At 53.8% G+C, this 26,003-nt stretch overlaps 9 protein-coding genes across 9 annotated transcripts; 6 read left to right on the forward strand and 3 right to left on the reverse strand.

Annotated features, from left to right (window-relative positions):
* Positions 1 to 85: 85 nt before the first annotated feature.
* Positions 86 to 1,908, reverse strand: JN550_013053 (uncharacterized protein; the record flags this gene model as incomplete). Its single annotated transcript, XM_049311598.1, has 4 exons — positions 86 to 804; positions 863 to 978; positions 1,042 to 1,666; positions 1,743 to 1,908. 4 exons carry the CDS (start codon positions 1,906 to 1,908, stop codon positions 86 to 88), a joined length of 1,626 nt encoding a protein of 541 aa, XP_049164980.1.
* A 983-nt stretch (positions 1,909 to 2,891) lies between these two features.
* JN550_013054 (uncharacterized protein) lies at positions 2,892 to 3,555 on the forward strand (the record flags this gene model as incomplete). The annotated part of the gene is made up of 2 exons (XM_049311599.1): positions 2,892 to 3,096; positions 3,158 to 3,555. 2 exons carry the CDS (start codon positions 2,892 to 2,894, stop codon positions 3,553 to 3,555), a joined length of 603 nt encoding a protein of 200 aa, XP_049164981.1.
* Positions 3,556 to 10,004: 6,449 nt separating this feature from the next.
* On the forward strand, positions 10,005 to 10,944 carry JN550_013055 (uncharacterized protein; the record flags this gene model as incomplete). The annotated part of the gene is made up of 2 exons (XM_049311600.1): positions 10,005 to 10,394; positions 10,456 to 10,944. The coding sequence occupies 2 exons, from the start codon at positions 10,005 to 10,007 to the stop codon at positions 10,942 to 10,944; spliced, it is 879 nt and encodes a 292-aa protein (XP_049164982.1).
* Positions 10,945 to 12,815: 1,871 nt separating this feature from the next.
* On the forward strand, positions 12,816 to 14,462 carry JN550_013056 (uncharacterized protein; the record flags this gene model as incomplete). The annotated part of the gene is made up of 1 exon (XM_049311601.1): positions 12,816 to 14,462. The coding sequence occupies one exon, from the start codon at positions 12,816 to 12,818 to the stop codon at positions 14,460 to 14,462; it is 1,647 nt and encodes a 548-aa protein (XP_049164983.1).
* A 640-nt stretch (positions 14,463 to 15,102) lies between these two features.
* JN550_013057 (uncharacterized protein) lies at positions 15,103 to 16,041 on the forward strand (the record flags this gene model as incomplete). The annotated part of the gene is made up of 1 exon (XM_049311602.1): positions 15,103 to 16,041. The coding sequence occupies one exon, from the start codon at positions 15,103 to 15,105 to the stop codon at positions 16,039 to 16,041; it is 939 nt and encodes a 312-aa protein (XP_049164984.1).
* Positions 16,042 to 17,543: 1,502 nt separating this feature from the next.
* On the reverse strand, positions 17,544 to 19,003 carry JN550_013058 (uncharacterized protein; the record flags this gene model as incomplete). Its single annotated transcript, XM_049311603.1, has 2 exons — positions 17,544 to 17,616; positions 17,694 to 19,003. 2 exons carry the CDS (start codon positions 19,001 to 19,003, stop codon positions 17,544 to 17,546), a joined length of 1,383 nt encoding a protein of 460 aa, XP_049164985.1.
* A 422-nt stretch (positions 19,004 to 19,425) lies between these two features.
* JN550_013059 (uncharacterized protein) lies at positions 19,426 to 20,333 on the forward strand (the record flags this gene model as incomplete). The annotated part of the gene is made up of 3 exons (XM_049311604.1): positions 19,426 to 19,442; positions 19,495 to 19,989; positions 20,063 to 20,333. 3 exons carry the CDS (start codon positions 19,426 to 19,428, stop codon positions 20,331 to 20,333), a joined length of 783 nt encoding a protein of 260 aa, XP_049164986.1.
* Positions 20,334 to 21,109: 776 nt separating this feature from the next.
* On the reverse strand, positions 21,110 to 22,775 carry JN550_013060 (uncharacterized protein; the record flags this gene model as incomplete). The annotated part of the gene is made up of 2 exons (XM_049311606.1): positions 21,110 to 22,268; positions 22,330 to 22,775. The coding sequence occupies 2 exons, from the start codon at positions 22,773 to 22,775 to the stop codon at positions 21,110 to 21,112; spliced, it is 1,605 nt and encodes a 534-aa protein (XP_049164987.1).
* Positions 22,776 to 23,331: 556 nt separating this feature from the next.
* JN550_013061 (uncharacterized protein) lies at positions 23,332 to 25,830 on the forward strand (the record flags this gene model as incomplete). Its single annotated transcript, XM_049311607.1, has 3 exons — positions 23,332 to 23,810; positions 23,872 to 24,538; positions 24,592 to 25,830. The coding sequence occupies 3 exons, from the start codon at positions 23,332 to 23,334 to the stop codon at positions 25,828 to 25,830; spliced, it is 2,385 nt and encodes a 794-aa protein (XP_049164988.1).
* Between the last annotated feature and the right edge of the window lie 173 nt (positions 25,831 to 26,003).

A 26,003-nucleotide genomic window follows, 5' to 3' on the forward strand; every position in this document is an offset into this window, starting at 1 on the left:
ATCGAACTCCGGTTAAATGCTCAAGAAAAATAGCGGGATCAACCCTCTCATGTCTAATCACCCCGTCATTTTTTTTTGTTTCCCCTCAATGCGACACGCTGACAAACATGTTCAGCACCAGACACATACCCATCACGCAGAAACCGTAAACCGCCAGTCCCAACGACGCCCTTCTGAGGTACGCCGGGTTGATGTGCTCCAAGTCCCACCTCCACCTGCGCCGCCATCGCCAGGCGCCTCTGTTGCTGTTCCTCGCGCTCCTCCCACTGGCAGCGCTTCTCACGCTGCCGACACTGGCAGCCAAGACGTGCTCGCCCGCCTCCTCTTCATCCTCATCTTCCGAGGCCGTGGGAGAGTTTGCATCGGCATCGTCATCGCCCTTGGCAAGACGCTGGTGGTGGACAGAATCAGGATCCGAGATCTTGTAGTAGAACAGACCAGGGAGGATGAAGCTGATGCTAGTACTGCCCGTGCTCCCTACATAAGCCAGAACTCGCTCCAAGCTGGTGACGGTGAGAGCGACGACATAGCTGAGCACCAGAATGACAGTTGATAGCAGAGCAAATCTCAGATCTGACATGGGTGCGGTAGAGCCATGATCAGATCTAGCTTGCACAGATGGAAGAAGTGGGCGTCCACCAGGGGAGTTGGAGCGATTCTGTTGAGCACGGGAAACGGCGTTTGGGCGCCATTTCAAGACGGCATCTATAGAAGCGCGGCAGGGATGGACCTGAAGCGGGATAGAAAACAGAACCAGGATGACAATCGCGGCCTTTGCAATAGTGGAAGCAATGGAAGGGGGATCTGCACTCGTCAGTTTGTGTTGTCTGCAAATAAGTGGGAGGCTTAAGGGGTAACATACACATGGAAACGATGTTGCCCTTGATGGCATCACCAAACGTCAAGTATCCAGTGATGGCAACCAGGACGTAGATGCTGGCGGCGGAGCCTATGCTCGAGCCAATCACGCCCAGGATGCTATGTAAAAGTCAGTATAACGCATGTGATCGGTTAAATGCCGCTTCAAAAACTTGTGCTTACCTCTTTGGCGAGCTGTCCTTGATCTCGTTCAAAATAGAGAACATGTTCTGATGGCATGTATAGGCAAAGACTACCACTGGTAGGTTGCTCAGAGCAGATACCGGGCCGTCCCAGGTAATAATGCGCACCGGTGCCCGGTCGGGGACCTTGTCGGCAGCAAAGTGATAGACAACCAAGATGATCAAGTAGCCAATGGACACCAGAGCAACCAGACTCGTGTATTTCAAGCTGTCGAGTCTCTTCAAAAAGCACAACGGAATAATAATCAGCATGAATGCGGTGATCCAAAAGTTGCGGTCCATCAAGAAGGCCACGTGCTGAGCGCGGCTGTCGAAGCCGACTGCCACACCGGGCATCAGGTCACCAATGATGATCATGTAAGAGACGCCGACGCCGAAGCACTTGATGGCAATGGCAGCGTCAAAGATGACGGCAGCGTTTGGGTAGGTCAGCTGGGAGAGGGCGAAGAAAGACGAGGAGCCGCGATCCAGGTAGCGTGCGCATCGCGATTGGAGGTAAAGGCCGAAGGCGGAGGTGAAGGCCGACCAGACAACGACAATGACGCCGAGGACGATACCGAAATGTGAGAGGGCGGCGGGCATAGCCAGAGTGCCGGCGCCGACGACTAGAAAGGGGGGGAGGCGAGGTTAGCACGTGTTCCTCCGTCTTCTGGTTGTTCGTGTTCCACGGTCACGACGTACTTGTGTTCAGCAGGTTGATGATGCTGCTCACCATGCTGGCCTGGCCGCCGTGGGCGCCATTGCGCTGGTGAGGGCCCCGGGCTCTTCTGTGCCTGGCCATGCTGGAGGAGCTCACGGACGATGCGTCGGCGGAGCGGCCATCAGAGATGGTCGAGTAATTGGGCATAGCCTTCCGGGCGAGGACGTTGCAGTCGCGCGTGGCTGCCTACCCTCGCTCTGGCTCTCGTGCGGACGGCGATGCGGTGCGGTGCAGTGGTCGGGACTCCAGGCGCAGCGCCGGGTCGCGTGGCACAGGGCACTGGATTGAAGTCTTGCTGCTGTGTTACCGCCGTCTCCTTGTCCTTGTTTTTGTTTGTCTCGTCTCGCGGCGTCCCCTGGCGATCGTCGTTGGGCTCGTGAGACAGGCGGAAAGGAACGCTCTCGCTGCGTTGGTCGAGTGGGCCTCGTGCCTGTTCGGCGGCCGTTCTCCGCGCGGTATCGGGCGCACAACGAGCTCGTCTGCGAATGTCGTCGCTTCCAGCAAGGCCGCCGGGCAAAGATGTCGTGTCGGTCGAGAGTACGCGGCGTGCTGGCAGCAGGAAGCCGTGGGCGTTCGGTCGTCGATTGATTTGAATTACGTTGCGCAAAGCCAGGGCAGGGCGCCCATTGCCCACAAGCTGTCGTCACTGGCTGACTGTTGCACCACTCCACCATCCGCCGCCCTGTGGCCCCTGTGGGTGCCGTGGGACCCTGTGTGCCGGTGCCCCGTCCAGAGGTGGCCAAGCCCCGGATTCTAATTGCATAGCATGCCGCTTAGCCGCCGCCAGGCTGGCCAATCGTCGCCTGCCACACTGAGCTATGGACGCTGCAAAGGCTCACCCCAGGGGCCCTGCCTGCCAGGGGAGGGGAGGGATGAGAGCTTCTGTTAGCGACGGCGCGGCACAAGAACGCCCAATTGACTTCTCAGCCTCGTGCATACCCCTGACGAGAAGCAGCAACACTTGACGCCATCACGCACGACCGAGACAACAGCAGCATCTTGAAAGCTTCTTTTCGGGTTTCGAAAGGAGACGCTACGGGCGGATAGGGAGTTGATTATTTTGCATCAGGGGGCCACACCAAGGAGTACCGAGATACGCAGCTACAGACGGCTTCGACATACGCGACAACATGACCGACGTCCGCCACCTTGACGACACCACCCTGGAGACCATCTCCTACCTGGAGTCCCGCCTGCTTCGGATAGAGCACATGCTCTACGGCCATACGACGCCCCCTGCCAAGGCCCCCGCCATCCCGAACCTCCAGCAGCTGGAGCACCGCTTTGCCCAGCTTCTTCAACACGTGCGCACCTACGCCGAGCTGCTCAAGATCTGTACGCAGGCCTCGCGCTGTATCCCGTCTCGTGGCCGTGGTACTGACTTTCTCGCGCGCAGATAATGCCAACCCGACACTCTTCGACGCCCCTTCTACCTCGGAGACGTCCCCCTCCTCTCTAGATACCTCGGCCCTTGCCCAGATGGTCCTGGCCGCCTCGACCCTCTACCCCTCCACAGCCTCATCGCTGACGTCCATCAACGACACCCCCGTCCCGGACCCCGCCCTCAGCACGTCGCTCGCTGCTCTATTGCCGCGGATGAAGGCCGCCGAAGCTGCGCAGCTCGCCCAAGCGGCCGAAGTCGCCGAGCTCAGGGCCCGGAGTGAGGCCGTCGTGAGGCGCTGGTACGAGGGCAGCGTTGTGGGCTACGGGGACTTTGTCGCCGGAGTCGAGGGGCGTGTCGAACGTGTCGAGAGGCAGGTGCGGAGGGTCGAGAAAGCTAGACAGGACGTATGAGCGTCTACCGGAGCTTTGGAGGCATCGTCCCCAGTTTACACGCTACGAGCATCGCGGCTACAACAACATCAGTTCTACGACAGCATAGTTGCCCCCGCGTATTAGCCAAGGCTTGCAATATCCCCCGTTTCGACATCGATTACCTGCCACCGGATGGCTGACGCGTGGGCCCCCTCAGCATGATGGACGGACACTTCATCCCCCACGGTTGAAAGCTCGCCATCTAGCTGCTACCAGTGGATTTGCCAGGGTGCTACCATTATTGGCTTTTGAATTCGCATGTGAAGGAAACGAATCCCGCCGTTGACTCTTGCTCCTTGACCCAAAGAGCAAATGTGCTGGGCACTCTTCACGCCTCGCTTGGCTCTTCTAGCACGAGAAGGATGTCAAGCATGTTTTCACGATTGGCAACCGCTAGACCCAAGAAAACAACCTTGGAGCTCATCGTTGGCTGGTGACTTCTGAATCTCTCCATTCAACAGTTTGCTTTCTGGGCCAACCAGGAGCAACAACATTTTATGTGCCCAATGCTCGGAGCTGGCCACGGATGGCCAGGTTGCACTCGGCTAGCCACGCTGGTGGGAACGATGACATTGCAATGAGGTTGTAGGAGATATTGGTCCGCTGGTCCCTGTCATGGCCTTGCGGCTCCCAGAAGATGGTAGTAATCTTAGTCACTGACAGCATAAGGCTGATCCAAATCACATGTAGTGCAACGTGCCAGGGCCAACCGGGCCCACTTGAGCCCACATGCAATAGGAAACAATGTTTCTGTTGTCCTCTTCACTAACCACCATCCTGAAACAACACCCAAGAGTTGATGGGCCTGGTGGCATCTGCGATGTCGAAAGACGACCCCCAACAGCAAGTCCACCACGCTCTCGTAGGCAATACGTACCGAACCCAATGTCAAACCCTCGTTACAGAGTCTTGGCACAGCCCTGCCCAGTGCCCCCGGGTCAGGAGCCCGCACCCTCTCTCTGTCGTTTCCTCCCGCGTTTCAAACATGCGTTCGAACGGCACTTGATGAGCTGTCCCACACTCCCCTCACGACGACCCGTGGTGCGCGATCCCGTCCGTGCATGATGCTCGCCCGCCCGCCAGACTTTTGTTCAGCCGCATTGGGGAGGGGGCCAGAGAATCGCGGGTCGCGAGCGCGAGAGGCCCATGTGCCTGTTACGGATAAATTGGATGGACGACTCGGGATCTGGGACTCGGAGAGCTTGAGGGGGCAGGTCCCTGACGAGCGCTCTCGAAGTTTGGCTATTTTCATTTTTGGTGCTCGCCTCGTCTGGGCAGCCTGTCTATCTACAAATTGCGAGGTGGGTAGGAGCTGATGTGCTGGATAGTGATGACCTGGTAACTTAACGCCGCCCGCAAGTTATGCTCTATAGATTATTGCGCCGGGGCGGGCAGTTGATCCAGCGGAATGCAATGTGCATGATGCTCGTTATGTCACTGTGACATACTACGGACAACTATGAGCACAAAATATCTGGCGCTCCGTCAACGGGGCTGGCGCATCTGCCAATTAGTATAATTTACGAGGTAGTATCCAAGAATGTAACTGCCGAAGACAAGCGAGATGGGGTGCTTTAACATGCCGACAGGGCCAACCCGCCTGGATGGGGCTCATTATAGCACTCCTCCCTCTACATGGTGCAGCAAGCTACCGACCCGCGGGTTGGCGGGGACGCTTACATTTTGCGTACTTTGTTCTCCAGGGGAACTAGCGGAACTAGGGTTCATCGAACTGACAGTGCAACCTAACAAATTGCGGGCATGGGTTTACGAGCGCGAAGGATGCGTTTGACAGCCGCCTGCTGTTCGGCAGGAGCAGCTGGCTCTTGTTTTCGCATGACCCAGGGCAGTGAGGTCTCTAACGTACAACATGGGAGCTGGACCAGGAGAGAACCGCGATTGGTCGATCATTTGATCCTCTGTCCAACTCGTGAAGGCCAATGCGCCAGGCTTTTATGCCGACATGCTTATTTGCCCTTTATTAATGCACATATTGAGCTCTCCAAAACCACAAGCTGTTGATGAAACGTGCAAGATGGCCCCGGGTAGCCGAGAGACCCGTGGTCATTCACGACGGCGTGTCAAGCCACACAAGTCAGGTAGATGCGAACGACGATGTGAGAGCGAGTGTCCTGACGTCGAATGAGCACATGGGCCCAACAGGTACCCAGAGAACGTCTAGTGCAGCGCAGACGGTCCTCCCGCTTATTTGATTGTGTCCTATATAATTCAAGTTGCATTGAATACGGTTTGGGATCCACATGTGGACGAGTTGGCCGACTGTCGTTCTGGTAATCATTACCTTGACCGTTGCTTGCCGTCTTGGATAGTCATGGCTGGTGGCACTTGCACTGGGAACCCGTTCTGCACAGCCACAGTGTGGCGCTATGATCGCCGGCCAGTCGACGTCTGACGCTGCTGAGGAGCTGAGCTAGAATTAAACGGTCCGACGAACTAATGCATCCCATTTTGGTCGCAGGCGCCATTGATTAAATTGGTTCAGGGGTGGGAGGTGGAGAATGGCGCTACCCGACTGGCTAGGCAGTGGAGATTTCCTATTCTTGGGAGCTGTCTCGTGGCAGAAGGATGACCATGTTCGATCTCATGATCTGAGCTGGAATTTTCATCAGTCTTGGCTCGCATTGAGCAGCAGTACTGATCATACAGCCCTGGTGTGTGTGTGCAAGAATCTGGACTCTGAATCAGTTGCGGTCTCGGATGGCGGATCACATATGGATCCAGGATCAGTATCGGCAGGCGATTTCTGGTGCCGAAACAACCCATGCGGTGATCGAAAAGTCCAGATGCCAAGATTGGCGGCATCAAACCTGATCCGTGATAGTCGATCTTCCGTTCTCGACACCTTCTGGGCTGTGGAGATCTGCTATCCGCCGGCTTCGTCAACGTTGTACTATGTATCGCTCGCAAGCCTGGGCTTTAGTTGGCCTGTTCGCGACTGCGCATGAGCACTCACAATTGCTTGCAACCAGTACGGCCGCGAGCTCAACAAGCAATCTGTGCTGATATCACGTTCCATGGCTAACAAGTCATCCAGCAAAGAAGGTCAGTTAATTTCGGCGTTCGCGGGGTAAAAGGGCAGCGTAATCCAGCCAACTTCCGACCTACCCGGTCGGTTGAAAAGAGCTCCGACCTGTCTTGGCAGCCCTGTCGCCCCTGATGCACGAAGCTGTCGCTGGTGCAGGGAGAACCCCCTGTTGCGTGTTGTTCACGTCTTCCGGCAGCATGGGGGACATGAGGCTGGAAGCAGGTGCATGTTGCTTTCCCAGATCAGCTGCGGAGAAATGGTGATTGGGTCAAGGTCTCAATCAAGGTCTCAGTCGCTGAACGGCTTGAGAATGCTAGCTGGATGAACGATGGCTCCGAGTGAGATCATAGCAATAACAAGGCCGACTTGACCATGGGGCGTGAAAGCAATGTTTCATGTTGCTTGTCCTCCGTCATACGAGATCGCGCTCTGTCCTGAGACAGGGAAGGAACGTGGAGTTACGAGCCAGGCGACTGGAGATGTTTCTTTGAACGGTCCCCCTGACTTCAAACATTGCATCGAAGCACTAGCGATTGGCTGCTCAGATCTACAATCGACTCAGAGTCATCCACTTCCTTCGTGGTGACTGACCAGAATGCTCTCGGGGCTCTTGAAACACTGACGTTCGTTTGGACAGTTGGGCAGCGGCCGCCCGCGTGCAGCAGACTTGGCACCAGAAGAAGGGGTCCGTGTGAGGCTCTCTGCGTGCGGCAAGGTCGGAAAAGATTGGATGAGATGCACTGGCAGACTGGACAGCGGGGGCTGGGGCATCTTTTTGAGAGAAAGTCTGCGCCAGCGCGTGCGCTGCTCCCGAGTCCTCTGTCTGGAGGTTTGTGTGAAACGTGCAGCCCGCATTCCCCTGCCAGAGCGGCGTTTTGTGTGGCAGCATCTCGTGGCAATGGCGGGTGCCATTACACAGAAGAACCAGCTGAGATCAACGGCGAACGAGCTGACGGCTGGAAAGCGTCGTGGTGTCGAAAGACCCGATGCGGCCAAGCCAGGCCAATGAAAGGGCCCAAAGGACGACGCCGTCTTGCTCTTTTCGGCGTTGGTCGACTGTATCCTGGGCGAATCTCAAACGCCAGCGCCAGACATTTGGGGGGGCTGCAGACCAGTAGCCGGCGTTACAGGTGACGCACCTGTTACCCAAATGCCCACTGGTTCGCTCTGTTGTCTGGCGAGAAGCTGGTGTAGCTTGTAATTCGAATGGACGAGGACCTCTGGAAGTGACAAGTGCTGATCGCAAGCGTGCGACAAGATCCAAAGTTGGCCAGAGCAAGGTAGACAGCTACCTTGAAGCAGGTAGTAACCCAACGCCCATGTGCTACCTAGGTAGGTCCTTGTAGCTGACAAGCCGTACTGGGAGCTCTTCTCACAGTATCCAGGGAGAAGACACGACAAAAGAATTCCAATCAGGTAGATAAACGCACTTATTTCGGTCGTATTACAATCAATGCCTTGGTCGACCGACTCGAGAGAGTGTCGAGCGTACATAGCGATCCGCTCCCGTCAGTGCATATACAGGCTGGACAGGTACTTGATGTGCGTTTGTAGGTACGGTACGGTATAGGTGACGGCAACGCCCCTGTCTACCTAAACCTAATGATCAGGGCAGTTCAACGCAGACCTGGAAGACCTGCGGTGCGGATCCCGTCTTTCTCCCGGCGGGTATCTGCCATGATGCCTATCCCCAACCACATAACTGATCATGCTGCACTGGTTGAGAGGGTGTCGGCACCATGAGAGCACACAATAGAGACTGGCTGCCAACGTTGCCGCTGGACCAAGGAGCAAATTGAATGGCCGGATCGGGCCAGTCATGGAGGGTTGTCTGCGCCGCTGCGCCCCATCTCCAGTTAATTCACTTCTCACGCTGCCCTGTCGTTCCCTGTCCAGGCTCTGGCTCCCGGAAGGCCTTACCTAGGTAGCAGCCCGCCAGTCCACAGCGTGGGACGCTGGGAAATCGGTCGCCCAGCAGGGGTCTTCCAGCCAGAGGCCAGGCAGGGCCAGTGAGGAGCCAGGCAGGCCATTGGACGGCCAGCGACCCTTTGACCCTGGACAGGCGGGGCGGAGCCAGTTGTCCCATCCCCATCCCCCTGCCATCCACCCAGGCCACCACAGGCCACCAAGGGCCACCACCCCCATCTGCCCAATTCGCCCATCCAATCCAATCTCGTCTCTGGCTGCAAGTCTCCTGCCTTTCCCATAGAATTGCTCGCTCCACCCACCCTCTCCCCCAGTCCCATCCCTCCTTGTCCCTTGGTCTCCCCCTTCGACACTCTCTGCCTTGACCTTTTTTCCTGTTCTCCCCTAATGCTCTTCGCCCACCCGCGACCCATCACCGCAATCTCCCTCCGGAGCCGCGACGACGAGGACGACGATCACGACGACACGTCTGCGAGCCTGTAGTAGTCTGTCGAGTTTTCGCAGCCGACCGTTCGCCAGCCAGCCAGCCATCACGCACTGCTTCTCTTCTTTCTTCTTGTGTCCAGCCTCAACGCACCTGGTGTCAGTTGTGGATCAAGCGCCGTCAGGAACTGCGAATTGGAATTGCCCAGGTCCCAGCTTCATTGTTGTGAGAGACAGACAGACGGAGGAATTGGTGTTTTTCGAGCCTGCCCGTTACCAACAGCAACAAAGACGCACACGGCCGCCCGCAACGAGTATTCGACCAACTCATCGATCTGGTTCAACGTCGGACTGTGCCACGGGAAACTGAGTCCAAGCAAGTTCGGCTTACGACGACGACCCGCCGACTGATTACTGTGACTATCGTACTGCACCGGTTATACCTCCGCCGCCAATCGCCATCGCATCTTGCCCTTCATCTCCAGCCTACGACTCTTTTCTATTCTTCCTTCTTCCGCTTTTTGGATCGCACCGTCCTGTCTTTGGGGGATAATTGGATCAGCGCATCTGCGACACTGCTGGAATCTAGTGTGTGAAACGCATCTCGACTGGCCCCGCCCAACGCCTTCTCACAACCGCCAACGGAAACTGAACGAGACTCCGTCGTGCTCACTTCACTCGGCATCAAAACAGCACCCGCTCACCAGACCTTGTGATTCATCAAACTGCCTACATACAACCAACCCCAGTCACTCATTTGATCCCTTGATTGAGGATCTCGAACTGAATTACAATTCCGCCCCGGCGTCTTCCTTCACTGCATCAGCTGCACCCTACCGCATTCCTGCACACTGCCACACGGATACTCGGAGCCCATACCGCTGCTCCAAGCTTTCCGGCTGCACCATCTAGTGTCCGCCGCCACATTTTCGGCGCCGCAAACAAACCTTTATCGTCGCCTCCCTGAACCTCTCCGTCCCGTCCGTCCTCTATGCCCTCGTACGGCTCCCTTCACTCGCCATCACTGCGGAAAATGGAACACTCAAGGGCATCCTACGGCGGCCGTAGAGGCATGAGCATGGGCAACATCATCGGTGACCCCTTTGCTCTGGCCACCACCTCTATTGCCGCCCTGGCCTGGGTTATTGGCTTCATCAGCTGCATAATTGGCCAGATCCAGTCCGCCAAGACGAAAGACTTCCCGACCTTCTCGTGGTGGAGCATCATCTACATGTTCTTTGTCATTGTTGGCGTCATCTGCGTCGTTGCTGCCGATGCGGCCCAGAACTACCATATTGCGCTGGTGGGATATCTCGCTGCCGGTCTGCTACTCACCTCCTCCTCGGTCAATGCTCTGGTGTACTCGAGTAGCGCGGCTCGTGAGGCAGCGGCTGCTGGGTTTATTCTGCTATCGATGGTCAACGTGAGTCTCCACCCTACCTCTTCCGTTACCGTCTTCATTCCCACTGACATGACGCATCTAGATCGTCTGGATCTTCTACTTCGGCTCTGCTCCCGCGGCAACTCCCCGCGCCTACCTTGACTCATTTGCCCTGACCAAGGAATCCACCACCAACCGTCAGACCATGAACGGTGGCTACGGCGGCCGCCCTGAGACCTCGGTCTCCACCGCTCCACCACAGATGTACACGTCGGCCCAGCTCAATGGCTTCGAGAACCCCTCGCCTGTTGCTGGCTTCTCTGCCAATGCCGCTCGCAACTCGCCTGTGCCGCCAAGCAACCCCATCGGTGGCGCACCCCAGAAGGAAACCGAGATCGCCCAGCCGACCGAGTATCCGTACCGCGCCAAGGCCATCTACAGCTACGAGGCCAACCCTGACGATGCCAATGAGATCTCCTTCTCGAAACACGAGATTCTGGAGGTCAGCGACGTCAGCGGAAGGTGGTGGCAGGCACGGAAAGAGAGCGGCGAGACAGGCATCGCTCCCAGCAACTACCTCATTCTGTTATAAGCTAGCGAGTCGCCTTAATTGTTTTGCGCGGTTGTATCGCGGCGGCCGCCACCAGTATATTGCGTGCGCCTGTACACACAGCAGTTCCGCCGGGAACTTGTCGATAAAAGAACGAGCGGAACCGGAGTTCATCTGTATCTGACTGGGTTTATAGAGAACAAACACAGCGCACTGGACATGTGTTGGAGTAACATCGGCTGTCACCATCGGAGGGAATTTAGTGCTTTTTGTACCGCCTGTTCCCGTTTCTTTTCTATTTCTGCTTCTGACTACCCCCTTTTCACCAAATATTCTTCAGCAGCATCACGAACAACCTGCCCTTCCATTATTGTCTTTTTTTGTTACTACGCATCCCGTCACGACGCGCATGTCCCTTCCTCGTCTGTTATAGTACCAGGTGGGCGCCTAGCGGCCCCTTGGACAGAACTTGTCGACCTGCAAATCTCCACCCCGAGGCTTGATTCAACTGAAGTTGGGGCCATCCACGGGCTGTTTTGGGATGTATCGACAGACACGGAGTTGGAAGTGAGGGGAAGGGACAATCTTGCACGACGCGAAGAAGGGCTTTTCTGCCCGGAAACGTACAATGGGACTTACGAATGTCATGTCTATGGGTGAACAATGGGTTGCGGAGCTCGGTAGGCGGATGTAACTACTTGAGATACCGTCAGAAAAAAAGAACCTTGAAAAAATGACTACACATATCCCTATTCCGGCACTGTGAACCAACAGAACCTTATTAGAGTGTCCTGGATTGAGTATTCGGCATGCCATGTCTCATAGTTTCAATTGAGGGACTTTGGGTGGCCCTGGTTCCGATGATATGCGAGCGGTAATACAAGGAACAAAGGCCAATACGAATCGCGAGGCTCCTGACACCTATCCCCCGCCACTAGGAGAATCAGTTCGTGAATTGCCCACAAATGTCCGTATTCATATACGCGCTGTCTGTACATTCGTGATTTGCGTCATCTTATGTAGCAACCCCGCTCCGACCGCGGATAGGCCGAGAGAAGATCTCTAACCTCAACAGTGCTCTCCTGTTCAGATGCAATAGCGCGTACTGCACACAATGTACTTCTCGTCCCTTCAGCACCGGTGGAAGAATGGGCATAACAACCTATAACCCAGGCACGATGACCCCGATTCTACATCAAAGTCGGCCATGTACACCTGCCTTACTCTCGCCTTAAAGACACAGTCGTGATGTATCCAAAACCCGATTTCTCATCTATGAATGAGCGCACCATCTCAACTTGGGCTTGGTTAAAAGCGCACGATGGCAATTGCGGACAGATGTGTCAACTACCTTGGTCTATACCTGCCGAGTGACTGTTTTCATCTATATACTGGCTAGGCCAGAATAATCCTATAGCAGTCTTTCGAAACGTCGACCATTATTATGAGAGAAGATTGCTTCCTGCTAAACGTCGCAAATAGGTGGATGAAGCACCACAAAGACTCAATAAAGGAAGGTGCAGTATATGTGTGGCCGTGTAACTGGACGAGATCCCGTTATACTTGCCAAAGTCTTCCTTCAAGGAGTGTATGGGTGATCCTGCCGCTTTCGCGTCATCGCCATGATAAACCCTATCTTCAACAGCCATGGACAGTAGACTCACGGGGCCGCCGGCTCTCCTCCTCCGAGGATAGGACTCGGTTTCCGGAGTTAGACCAGCGATGAACGGCGCCGAGTGGGGCAGCTGACGACGCGTTTCAGGGGTCTTACGCAATAAGAGCTCGTCCTCATCTGCCGAGCTCAGATGTTCATGGAATTTATATTTCTCTATTAATGACTTGCCATCTCTATCAAAGAAGTATGTCGGTGCAGGTGGCTTTGCCGTGTACTTTGCCGACGTAAACGAATGACCATGCGCCTACGCACCTGGCTGTGCTGCCCCCTGGCCGCCGCGTCGCTCACCCTCGCCGCGGTCGAGCCGAGCGCGGGTTCCGATTTCAGGCCAAGCAAGGAGCTTGCGCGCCGCCGAGGCCCGGAGATTTTCAATGCAGTTCACAATGCGATGCGCCAATGGGGCTCGTCTCTGCACCACAATGGAATGTCCTTCTTCCTAGCGACGGTGCCCCAAGGCGTGTTATTGCATCATGGCAGTAGCAGTCCGGATCCGCCATCTCAGCCGGACTGGCTGGCCTACGAGATCGAGCATGCCGAGAACTTTGCCCGTGGCCGTCGTGGCCCTGGGGGTCCGCCGGGCCGTGGCCCGCCCGGGGATGGTCCTGACGGCGGACCACAGGAAGTTATGGGCTCCCCATGGCACGGAACCGAGATGGTAGATGGGGCAGAAGTGCATGGCTATCTCCATGTGTACGAGACCACTCGACCATTGAAGTTTCTCTACATTGACGGCATGGGCGCGGGGAAAACGTCTATGGGCACCTTGGACTCCCAAGACTACTTGCTCAGGGGCAAATCACCTGAGAATGGCACGGACAGCACACCAAGGCCCCGACGCCGGCCAGACGGACAGCCCCCTGAGAGACCTAGAGGCGGAGGCCCAATGGACGAGCAACAACGCGCCCGGGATCTGTGCCAGCTTTGTAAGGAGTGGGATCTCCAGGGCGTGGTTCGCATGGAGGCCGGCTTCGAGATCATCAAGTGTGACTTCTCCGACGGCCTACGGGAGGTCCAAGTACTGCAGCGGCCAGACGAGATCCTTGGGCGACCCGGTGGGTTCGGCAACCTAGAGTACTTCCGGGGCGTTTCCGAACGATACAACGGCATCGGGTCCTCCCGGACTGCCATCGACTATTCGTCCATGGTCTCCGCGTTCTTCTTCCCGGTGAACTTGACCAACCCGAACCCAAAACGGCAGGATCTGCCTAGGCTGCGCTCTGCCGAGCAGCCTCAGTTGGCCGAGATAAAGAGCTACCTAGAAAGTGTGATCCATGCCAGGCGCGACCACGCTTCTCGGGTAATCGATTGGCAGGATGTTTCTGACTTGATTGTGTCACGTTATGCAGACCGAGTCAAGTACATGGCGGAAGCTGTGCAGGACATTGGAGCCATGGCACGAGAAGTCAACTTTTTACTAACCCTTTTCGTCGATGGGTCCGACAAGGGCGACAGCTTGGAACTGGGTATCAGCCGCTGCTCGAATTTCTATCTCCGGTCAGTGTCTCCCGTCACGGAGGCAGACGTACTGATCCGCACGGCCTTCGAGACGGTCACGCGAGAGATATGCACAACGCTGTTCCGCGTGCGCAGTCTCGTTGTGACCGACCCGGCGCCTGATCAGTCGTCGCTGGCGGCATCTGTCAGTGTGCTGAGGGCGCTCATGCAGTCTCTGAACTGGGCTCGCTTCAAGCGCTGTCCGCCATGTGCCATCGATGAGGTCTGCGTGATCCCCATGTGGCCCATGGGAACCGTCGAGGAATATAACAATCCCCAGTGCTCTAACGGGACGGAGACGGGGGAGAGATACTGGGATGGCGGTCCCGGCAGACCTCCCGGAGATCGGAGGCCGGGAGATGGTGATGCGCCACCTCCGTCAGAACTGTGATCGAGTAGTTACAAGTAGCTTCATACGTCTTATACCCAGGTTTTTGTTTCAATGTTAGAATATCCAGCGTTTCTTATGCTTGTGTCACTGTCTAAGTGGTGCTCGAAAATTCGTTGATGGTGTGGGGCCACGTCGAATGGTTGAGACCTTTGGGGCCTTGGGGGAAATCCTGGTCGACCCTTTGCTCGTAGAACATGGCCCAACACTTGATATAGTTAAAATTGATTGAGAATGCGCTCCTAACAGCACCCTATCATGAAGGCGTTTTCGGCGACAAAGTTCCGGGATGTCTCGGAGCTATACGTTAGATTGTTGCAATGCAGCACCAAAGGCTTCCATTAGCATAATAGTTTGGTCGAGTTCCAGCAGTGGTATCGACTAGAATGGTAATATTGTACTAATCAAATGCCACCTTCCGCTATAAATTCGTAGAAGCTGACAGTCTTCTGAAAGAAGTCAAAACCCAGACGACACTCCTGCGTTCGTCAGAAACAAGTCTGCGGATCTGACATGCACTAGCGGCTGCGCCGCCTTCGCATTCGGACAGGATCCGCCTGAACCTCAAGCCTCGCACTTCAAAAGCTAGCGACTCCCTGTTCACAAACTTCCTTCATCTTACGTATACACGCATCCACGCGCCATGGCAGACGGAGAGAAGATCAACACTGGGCCTCCTGTGGCCAAAGCTGCTGAAGATGAAGTGCCGCCGCCGTATAATGAATTCGGCGAGGGCCCTTCAGCACCCATGCCCTCAACTTCAGCCTTACGGAACGCTGGGCAGACCGGGGCCTCGGCGCAGGGTCCCACTGTGGCGGACCCTTTCGACTTTCCCACAGACGTCCCAGCTCCGGCCTATACAGAGTCTTCGTCCGCTCCCATTCCAAAGCCCATCGCTATTCCACAGCTTTGGCCCGATGCGGCGGCACCGTTCCTTCCAGCATACTCGCCTTCGCTCTTGAGGCATGGGATCCCCGACCAGAGTTGGGGGTCGTTCCTGGACACCTTGTCGGCCTTCCTGACGGCAAAGGTCTCGGACCGTGCCATCAGCCACGCCGCGGATATCGGCCGACACGTTGGCAATGTCCCGAAGCGCTTCGGCAAGAATGTCGCAACGCACGCCAAGTCTATTGGCCGCGAGATCGCTGGCAACGCCAAGAAGGGAAACATTATTGGGGCAGCCTTTGGCGTCATCGGCGGCGCCATCAGCTTACCCGTGGCGACTGCGTTCGGTGCCGTGGGTGCCATCACCAGCCTCCCGGCGTCCACTGCCAGCGCCGTAGCCCGCAAGCCGCAGACGGCTCGGGAGAGAGCGGTGGCGTACACGGCGGTCGCGAACAAGGATTGGTTCAATGCTCGCAACCTGCAGGCGCAGCTCATGGACACCAGCGAGCTTAGTCAGCTGGTCGGGATGTCCACGGACCGCTTTTTGCAGCTGGTGGCCTCAGGTAAGGACGAGAGCGCGGAAGCCCAGCTTGGTATTCTTAGAACCAATCTGGCTGAGTTGGAATTGAAGGGGCCGGCCACGTTGGCCATAGCGGAGAAGACTTTATGGCTAGTTGTAGTAGATCTTAAGTTATGATATAATCGACTCACTAACGTCAACTTCATGATCAAGCGTAGGCTGCATATGACTTGCAAGATATGTACGGTCCAACAGTATGCTACATCTATAGATGAAATTGTTGTGAGCCGTCCATGACTTCTCCCACCACGGCCAATTTACTACGTAACATATCACGCCTTGTGACGCCAGCTGCAGATGTAATCCTTTGACTGATGCCCAGGCCTGTATTACCGATGCTATACACGGTACGATAGATATTACAGGTACTACTAGGGCAATCCAGAAAGTGTAATACTAGTGGGGGTTGCGTCTGTCGAGCCACAGTTGCCGCCAGGTCTCGGCATGGGCAAGGCGGATCTCTTCGTGTAGTTCAAAGAGCTGCTCTTTCCAGTAAATAAACCCGCTGAGATCTGAACGGGGTGGACTTGCAAATGGTGCAGTTGTGTGAAAGATCTGGTGGTGTCTGGATAGGAGTTCGTGGCTAGCCTGGCCCCACTGTGGGAAGAGGGCGTTGAGGAGAGTACTTGCTTCCTGGATAATCTGCTGTGGAAACATTGAGCATCTTCACATATCGTGATAAAATTTTTGTGAACTACTTTAATGAACTGTCGATAAATTCGCAATATAGTAATCCGAGCCGCCCATGAGCTCAAAGCGTAATAAGGATTAGCTTTGTGCATACTTCATTATGTGTAAATATCGATATCAGCGTCTGCCATTCTATTGTACCCGGTCACTATTCTGATGATAGAATGAATATAATAACTGATATTTACTATTATCAATAGGCCACCATGGTTTCGAGTTCTGTGGCCGTCGGATTTCGAGAAGCTGGTACATCCAAATTCGTGCTCTTACTGTGTGTCTGCGCGTATGGAGATGTCGAAATCTCAACTGGATTCCAGGGTCAGGGTCCTGTGTAACGAGATGGGCGTTCCTGTCCATACAAGTCCAAAGCGTAATCCGGAATGCTTTCATCCGTCGTCCGGATGGTAGTCGCTCGCTCTTTATTTGTTTGATTTCCAAGAACCATTCAATGCGATGAGATGACTAACGGCGAAGATTGCTGGGTAAGAAGATGAATACTCAATTTCCACGTGTAAACTCCTCTGAGTGATTCAATGCCCATGTTTTGGAGAAGGAAAAGTATAATGCAGATAGCCCAAAACAGCGAAGTGAACAAGGACCCGATGATGAGCACGTAAATGTCCCTAAGACCAACCATACGTCTTGTATGCATCGTGGGTGATACTGTAACTTGCACCGGTATCTGTAGTTTGGCCCCGTCCGGTAGACTTGTCTGAGTTGAAACACTTTTATAAGCCACACGACGCGGGGACTCTAGCTGCGGATTCTCCTTGCCGTCCAAAGTTTCCCTCATTCCCTCAGTAAACTGCTTACAGTCTGGTGTGTTTGGAACACCCAAATGCATATAATGCATCCCACGCCCTCTCTTAGAAGACACTTCCGGTAGCACAGGTTTGCGTGGTCTCGGTGTCGCTCTCAAGTTCTCAGGCTTAATTGTTGACTTGGGAGATGCAGCCAACGCTCGGGATGACGATGTCTCGCTCAAGAATGCACTTGAAGCCACTGTGGAAAATGGAGACCGGTTTCCCTCGTCTAACGAAGAAAAGAAGGGATGCCCTAGAACCCGTGGGGCATCATACCTATCATCCGGGTCCATTTTCAGCATGTTCCTAAGCAGATCCAGTAGATTGTGAAACTCAGAGCCAGAGATGTTGAAGCGTCCGAGGCTTTCCAGTAACCGGCCCTCGAACGGATCATCGCAACCTGTTCTCCTGGCTTCTGCCCTTCGCCATCTTCTCAAAGCCTTTGGGTCTCTGTTGCCAAGACACCACATCAGCCTGCCACCGGGATCCCGTGCTGCTGGTTGGAACCCTTGATGGCTCTCATCATATGCGTCTCTGAACTTTGAAGGCAGAGCGCCCAGGCAGCGCTCCATATCGTCTAGCACACTGCCGCTCGTATTGCATCGAAAATTCTGATCTAATACGTCATTTTCTTCTTTCCCAAAGTAAGGTGCTCCATATAAAGCCATAATGTTGCAAGCAAGGGCCCACATGTCGCTAGCTGGACTAGGCGCCATACCAAAGAACAACTCTGGCGCCATATTATTGATCGGGATCCCGATGAATGTCTCTGGCGGATCTGACACCCTGAAAGCGCCTCCGAAGTCCACCACGACTACTTCACCAGGAACGATGAACGGACGGAATGCTCTACAGTCCAGTCGCCAGATCAGATGCTTCGGTTGCCTTCGAGTTGGTTTGCAGCCACTAACCACTTCAAAAGCGTCCCTTTTGGGCGGACCAATGGTTTCCATCATGTCGCCCTTGCTCATGGTGTCGAGGCCATGGATCTTATGGAGGATATTTGAAATAGTGAAATCGCTATGGCAGAATCCTTTGTTATGAAGATAACTGAGTGCCTCTGTCGCACGACGAAATGCTTTCTTCATTGATTCCAAGTCAGCTGTTCCCTGAACCTGCTGAAGATGCGGTCCCGATAAAACGAAGACAAAGCAGAGATGACGACCATTGGGTCCATCGACCCAAAAGTACTCAATGGGTGGTGCAAAAGCAGGCTGATCCTCCGCGGCGAATTCATTCCAAAATTTTAGTTCCTGGCTTTCTGGATTGGACTGGTCGGCTCTGAGTATCTTGACTGCGCGCCATAGATCCGTTTTCTGATCGAAGCATAGCCATACAATGCCATAGCCCCCATCGCCTAGCTTATTGAAGACTTGGTACCGATCGTTTAGAATATCTCCGATATCTATAGGGTGATGGCCGCCCTTGCGATATTCCCCAATGCTCTCGTACAACGAGCTGACAGGCTCTGTGTCTAAACCAAATGGGTGCTCATCCGGATCACTAACATCCTCTGCCAGTTCGAAAAGGGCTTTGCGAAGTTTTGCCTCAGTCAAAGGTGAGCCTCCAAGCTCGTCTGATGGCATAATCGCATGACTCCTATAAGACTTTTCCTTCGGATATGCTCTGATTGATGTGAGATGTCACCTTTGGGACCATGACATGCGGTCTGCTTTTCTCAGCGAAGTGATGTAGGTGTGACGAGCTGTATAGAATATAATGAGCTACCCTTCCATAGCGGTGCTCAACCAGTAGATTAGTCAAAGTCTCGTGTCATAATACCATCATGCTATCTTTGTCTCCATATTTTAGACATTCTTGGGATAACCAGACGAATCCATATGGAAACAAAGCGACATGACGAAAGCAATCATAACAATGAAATACGGACGACCGCTACTTGTTAGAGCCTGAAGTCTGGTCTTCCAATATCTTAGCAAAGCAAGTGGAATCGCATAGGAACCATTCACAGCGTGCTCGGCTTGCTGCAAGGCTGTCAAACTGCCCGATGCTGTCTACTCAAAGGTGCGCAGTCCGTTTCTATCAGGCATCGCGTTTTCATTGCACTCACAGGCAGGGGGACAATACACGTTGTGGGCCTCCAAGACAAGACGGCCATCGTGACAGAGTGCGCCCGTCAACTGCTGGACCTCAAGTTGACGAAGCTCATTCTCGCGGTGCGCGACGAGCAGAAAGGCCAGCACGCCTGCGCCAGGCTATCCTCTGGTCGACGCCTCGATGATGGTGCTATCGAAGTCCGGAAATTGGACCTACAATCATACGACTCGACAACAGCTTTTGCGGAGCGTGCAAAGACACTTCCACGTCTGAACATTGCGATTCTCAACGCCGGTATAATGAAACAGAAGCACGAGTTATCCCCGTTGACGAAACACGAAGAGACGATTCAGTTAAACGTCCTCTCGAATACTCTGCTGTCAGTCTTACTCCTCCCCAGTCCGAAGCGCAAAGCTCGAAATAATGAATCCGGCCGATTGGCAGTGGTGTCATCAGATGTATCTTCATGGGCTCAGTTCAAGGAGAAGAACGACAGCCCGTTATTGACCTCCATGTCTGTCACCCAAATCTCACTTCAGCTGAGACTATGATAATTCTTAGCTGAAATTCATTCGTCTTGCCCCCAGGACAGTGCAGTCTATTCTGGGTATTATCCTCTCTATGGTGGTCCACGATACTCGTATCATCGTTGTACTAGTTGAGCGCAACAAGGCACCAAATAGTGGTGGTCGGCGCCAATCGCGAAACAAGCTCATTGGCCGAATGGCAGGAATCAAGGAAAAGACCACGGAGCTTCAAGGGCCGGGCACACAGTATCATTGGCGTGAATCATCGCCCCACCCTTCCGTCCTGACTACTGAGGACGCTTCCCTGCAATATCGGCTCGCCGCTAAGTAGACCTTACTTCACATTCTCGTACCGCACCAATAGTAACTGAATCGTGGGTGGGCTCGAAAACTCGAGCGGTAAGGCGTTTGTAGGTTTCCGCCAACCTCTGGGCAGGTAGGAGCCGTGAGAGTGTGCGGGTGGGTCTGGTCTCATCTTGGCACTGTTCGATCGACTTGGGGTCACCCGTGGTATTGGGTAAGCTCCATGATTCAATATGCAGATCATGCATAGTATCTACGGAATGGTAAGTTGAATCTCGTGAATCCTTGTGACACTTTATCCTCAAGTCCGCTTTGAGTTTTTCGAGGAGGATGCGGGCTTTGGTTATTCGCCTGCCCAATTCGTGGATACCCCTGGGATGAATATCCCGGCGCATACCACTGAAGCACAATGACCACAGTCCCCACGTTGGAACTTGACTCACTTGCACCCTCTCGGCAGATACAAAACGGCACTTGGTGCTGTTGATTCCCCCGATTAGCTAACAGACCGGCTTAACACCTCTCGGCAAGCATTCTGGGATAAGCGAGACACAGCTGCATGAAATCTTGGCACCTCTATATAGAGAAAGCGCATAGCCTGGATCGTACCGTTCACTGATGTAACTAGGGCATCTCGGACGCTGCTTTCAGCGGGATGGTGCTACACCATGCACCTGGATAGATTGAGTATACTATATTTGCCGTAATATAGCACATCGCGGTGTGATTTAAAATATGTGATGCAACAGGATACAATGCCCGCTACTCGCCTCATGTGCACCCGTTCAAAACTCAACTTCCACCTTACAGGCACTGAGAGTAATAATCATTACTGTACGTGCAAGTGCTCCCATTGGTACACGTCGTGCAACCAGAGTACCCACTGCCGCCACACTGGCCATATTTCGCGACAGAGCAGCTATCTCCACCCCCAGACGTCGTGGTAGGTCGGACTGAAGTGCTAGTAGTGACCGCGGTCGTTGCACTGGAGGTCGTGATTAGAGTGGTCGTCCCCGATGATGCACCACCCGTCAGCTTCACCGTCACTACACCACGCGCAGGCACACTGACTGTGACCTTCCCTCCGGACAGACTAGCCGTTGTACTGGCAAATGTGCTCCCCTGATTTGTTTGCCAAGCACTGGCCGCAGTCGGGGTAAAGCCCGAAAACGCCATCGCTGCACTTTGTGCACTGGTACCGGCGTTGGTGAACACCACAACAACGCTCCCATCTTTATTCTTGAAAGCACCAATTGTGGTGCTGCTCAAACTGCCTGACGTGCCGATCCGCACCGCACCAGGCCGGATGTGACGGGACCACATGGCAAAGGCCCAGAAAATGCCAGAAGGGACGGGGTTAGTTCCGTCAGTGGCGTCAACAAGATGCGAGCCTGACTGTGTCTCCTGGATCTCGAAGCCTTCCCAGAAAAGATATGCAGACAGTTGAGCCTTGACCATAGCATTTGCAAGCTTATTAGCCCACGTGAAGCCTTCGTTATCCGCGCCACTGCCGTACCACGTCGTGGTGAAGGCGCTTCCGGGGCCAGCCTCTGTGTTCCATTTGGGCAGATTGGTAGACGTTATCGGAGTCGTGGCGTCACCCGAGTACGCGTGGGATGAAATGATGCCCAAGTACTGTGTCGAGCCTCCACTGACCAGCTTAGAAGTGTATGTGGCAGCGTTTCCCCAGCCTAAGAAGTCACAGCAGACAATCTTAGTAGACAAGCCGGCACTCTTGACAGCATTGTACAAGACAGGAATGAACTCAATTGCCTCATGGGCATCGGAGCTGATTTGCATTTGAGAATACGACACAGTCCAGTCCGGTTCGTTCAGAGGGCCGACATGCGTTACTGTAATACCCTGTGCGGCATAGTATTTCACATATTGTACCAAGAAGTTAGCATACGCCTGTTTCCAGTCGCCTGTGCTGCAACTATGTCCAGTTGTGCCGCATAGGTAGCTATTACGCCGGTCTTAGCAGACGATCTCTCATAGACACGACATAGGGGAAGCAGACGAACCCAACCGTTGAATCACTTCCGCTCGTCTTCATGAACCCGGGCGCACTCCATGCATCGGCATAGATGGTCTTCACACCATAGCTTATTGCCTGTTGCGTAAACCAGAATTGACCCGAATCATTGCCATCCCAGACGTATTTTGGGGTGTTGGAAGGGGACCCTGGACTGGTGGGCAGGATGCTGTCTCCTGAGCCACCGGACCCTATGCGATTGCGAATAATGGAGAATCCAGCCCCGGTGCTGGTGCTGAACAGGTAATCAAGGGCTTTCTTCTGGGTCGCCGACGGGGCATTCTTGAACTCGTTGGCGCGTCCGAAGGCTTGAGAGAAGCCAAATCCGTCAATGGTCTGGTAACTCGTGGAGGCGTCGATTGTGATGGCCGTTTGAGCGCCGCCACAAGCCACGAGGCTCGCAAAGGCGATCAACTTTGAGAGTACTGTGACCATGTTACCTAGGATGGTGGCCGGGCGTGTCAATCGACAACTACAGCGGCGTTGGGCCAATCGTGTATCTTGTGATAGCATTTATAGGCTGCCTTCATTGCCACCAAGGGATAGTTCGCTCCGTTCCGAACCAAGAAGCTCGCCGCCGTGCTCCGATGGCTTGATATATGTCTGAAAAGCTCCTAGAATGTGAGGCTCATCCCCGTAAACTCGACAGAAAAGGTAGCACTAGCGTTCGATTCAATGTAACCATTAGCGGGTCGCACTCATTGCGACACGATGAAATTCCCACGAATCGGGCGGAAGCGCTTCCAGAAACTTAGCAGTAATGGCAGGGAAGTTAAGCGAGATCTCTATGGTTGAACGGCAATCTTGCAACTCTATTACGTCCTCGAAAGAATCAATGAATTTAGATACGCGAGCCAATAGGGTTGTTTCTGTTTGATATATAGTCGATCCAATTCCCACGAGCTGGTTCCCATGCCGAAGCTTGCGAACTGAAGACTCCGTAGATCGGTCACAATATTGAAGTTGTGCGACAATATCCATGTTAAACACCATGTGGTTCGTTAAGCTGACTACGGTTGTCGCATTCGTGTTGTTCTCGCCCTGTCGAGCTCAATGGGACGCGTCACGATTTGCGTGGTATACTTCTGATGCTGGTTCCGACTATGCATCTACTCTACCTGTCGGAAATGGCCGACTAGCTGCTGCTATTTACGGAACAATAGATGAGAAGGTCTCTATCAACGAGAATTCGATCTGGAGTGGACCATGGCAGGATCGTGCCAACCGCAACTCGAAGAATGCACTCAGTTCAATTCGCAATCAGCTCACCAGTGGACAGATCACCGCGGCTGGCTCGAGCGTCTTGTCAAATATGGCCGGCAACCCTACGTCTCCGAGGGCGTACAACCCCCTTGGCGACATGACCATCTCCTTTGGCCATGCGACTGGAAGGACAAACTACTTCCGTTATCTTGACACATACCAAGGTACAGCATTCGTGAGCTATGTCTACAACAATGTGAACTATACGTAAGTCGATCGTCTGAAACAAAAATCAAGTCGACTATGAGTGTAATGACAAGATAGTCAGGCGCGAGTATGTGGCCAGTTACCCTCATGGAGTTCTTGCTATGCGATTCAAAGCACAGACTGCCGGGAAGTTGGATGTCACGCTCTCGATGTCCAGAAGTCAATATACACTCTCCAACACCGCTTCATCTTCGAGTGGCATTTACGAAGTGCACCTTAGTGGCAACAGTGGCCAAAGCTCCGGTGCTATCGCATTTTCATCTACTGCCCGGATTGTCACGAGTTCTGGCTCTGTGAGTGTTTCTGGTTCTTCTATCAGGGTAACCGGAGCGACAACTGTAGACGTATTTCTCAACGCAGAAACTACCTACCGGTACTCATCCCAGAGTGCTGCGGAAGCCGAGCTTAATCGCAAGCTTAACGCAGCGGTCTCCGCAGGTTATGATGCAGTCCGAAGCGCTGCCATCACTGACAACACCGGCCTTAGCGGAAGGGTCAAACTTAACCTGGGATCTTCAGGTACGGCTGGAAACTCTAACACCCCAACGCGGCTTAGCAATTATAAAAATAATCCGAATGCTGATCCACAACTTGCCACTTTGCTGTTCAACTTCGGGCGTCATTGTTTGATTGCATCATCTCGGGACACCGGCAGTCTTTCCCTCCCAGCGAATCTGCAAGCCATCTGGAACAAAGACTTCGGCCCGGCATGGGGAAGCAAATACACAGTGAGTCTGCTCGACTGCATGTTGCCAGATGACACAGCTAACCTATTATTTAGATCAACATCAATATAGAAATGAATTACTGGCCCGCAGAAGTTACAAATCTGCAAGAAACACATAAACCGCTCTTTGATCTGATCGATCTTGCCAAAGGTCGGGGGCAGGCTATGGCCCAGGTAATGTACGGATGTACAAACAATGGATTTGTCTTGCATCACAACCTCGATCTGTGGGGAGATGCAGCACCGACTGATTACGGAACTCCGTACATGATGTGGCCCATGGGTGGTGCTTGGATGGCACTGCACTATATGGAACACTACCGTTTCACCGGAAACCGTACGTTCCTACAGACACGTGCTTGGCCCGTCCTTCAGAGTGCCGCGAACTTCTACTATTGCTATCTTTTCAACTGGAACGGCTACATGACTACTGGGCCATCTTTGTCCCCCGAAAACACCTTCATCGTTCCATCAGGGATGTCCACGGCAGGAAAGGGAGAGGGCATTGACATCAGCCCCCAAATGGACAACTCACTGCTTACGGAACTATTCCTGGCTGTTATTCAGACTTGCCAGATTTTGGGAATAACAGGCTCAGACTTGACTCAAGCTCAAGGCTATTTGTCCAAGATCAGGCCACCGTCAACGGGATCCTACGGCCAAATACTCGAATGGCGCCAGGAATACGGCGAAGCTGAGCCCGGTCATCGCCATATGTCTCCAATCTGGGCTCTGTTCCCCGGGTCGGGCTTTACACCGTTGAACTCGTCCACAAACTCCGCAGCCGCCAAGAAACTCCTGGATCATCGTATGTCGAACGGTGCTGGCAGCACTGGCTGGGGCCGGACCTGGGTGATGAACCTATATGCTCGTCTGCTCGACGGTACCTCGGTTTGGAATAATGCAGTCGCGTTCATTCAAAAGTATCCTTCGCCCAATCTATGGAATACCGATAATGGTCCCGGCACCTCTTTCCAGATTGATGGAAACTTCGGGTTCACCTCGGGAATCGCTGAAATGTTACTTCAAAGTCATAATGTCGTCCATTTGTTGCCGGCCTTGCCACCAGCCATCCCCACAGGATCGGTTACCGGACTCGTAGCTCGCGGAGGCTTTGTGGTGGACATCAGTTGGTCCAGTGGTGGGCTCAGTAGTGCCAATATTACGTCCAACAATGGAGGGCAACTAGCCTTGCGTGTTGCCAGTGGTAGTACCTTTTCAGTTAATGGTATTTCTTACACTGGTCCGATCTCAACGACCGCCGGTAGTACATACAGGGTCGCACGTTCATAGATATCATTATACCGTTTGATTCATCAAAAAGCCTGTCATAAAACAATGTGAGGGATCACGGTGAAGGAGAAATGCATTACCAAATTTTTTCACACTACTTTTCTTTTTTTCACCTTTGTTTATAATATATGCTTCACTGTAGTCGAAGCTAGCGAGCTTGCCTAAGGACTTTC

The sequence above is a fragment of the Neoarthrinium moseri genome, assembly GCF_022829205.1.
Source record: "Neoarthrinium moseri strain CBS 164.80 chromosome Unknown scaffold102_Wmoseri_CBS_16480, whole genome shotgun sequence".
NCBI lineage: Eukaryota > Fungi > Ascomycota > Sordariomycetes > Amphisphaeriales > Apiosporaceae > Neoarthrinium > Neoarthrinium moseri.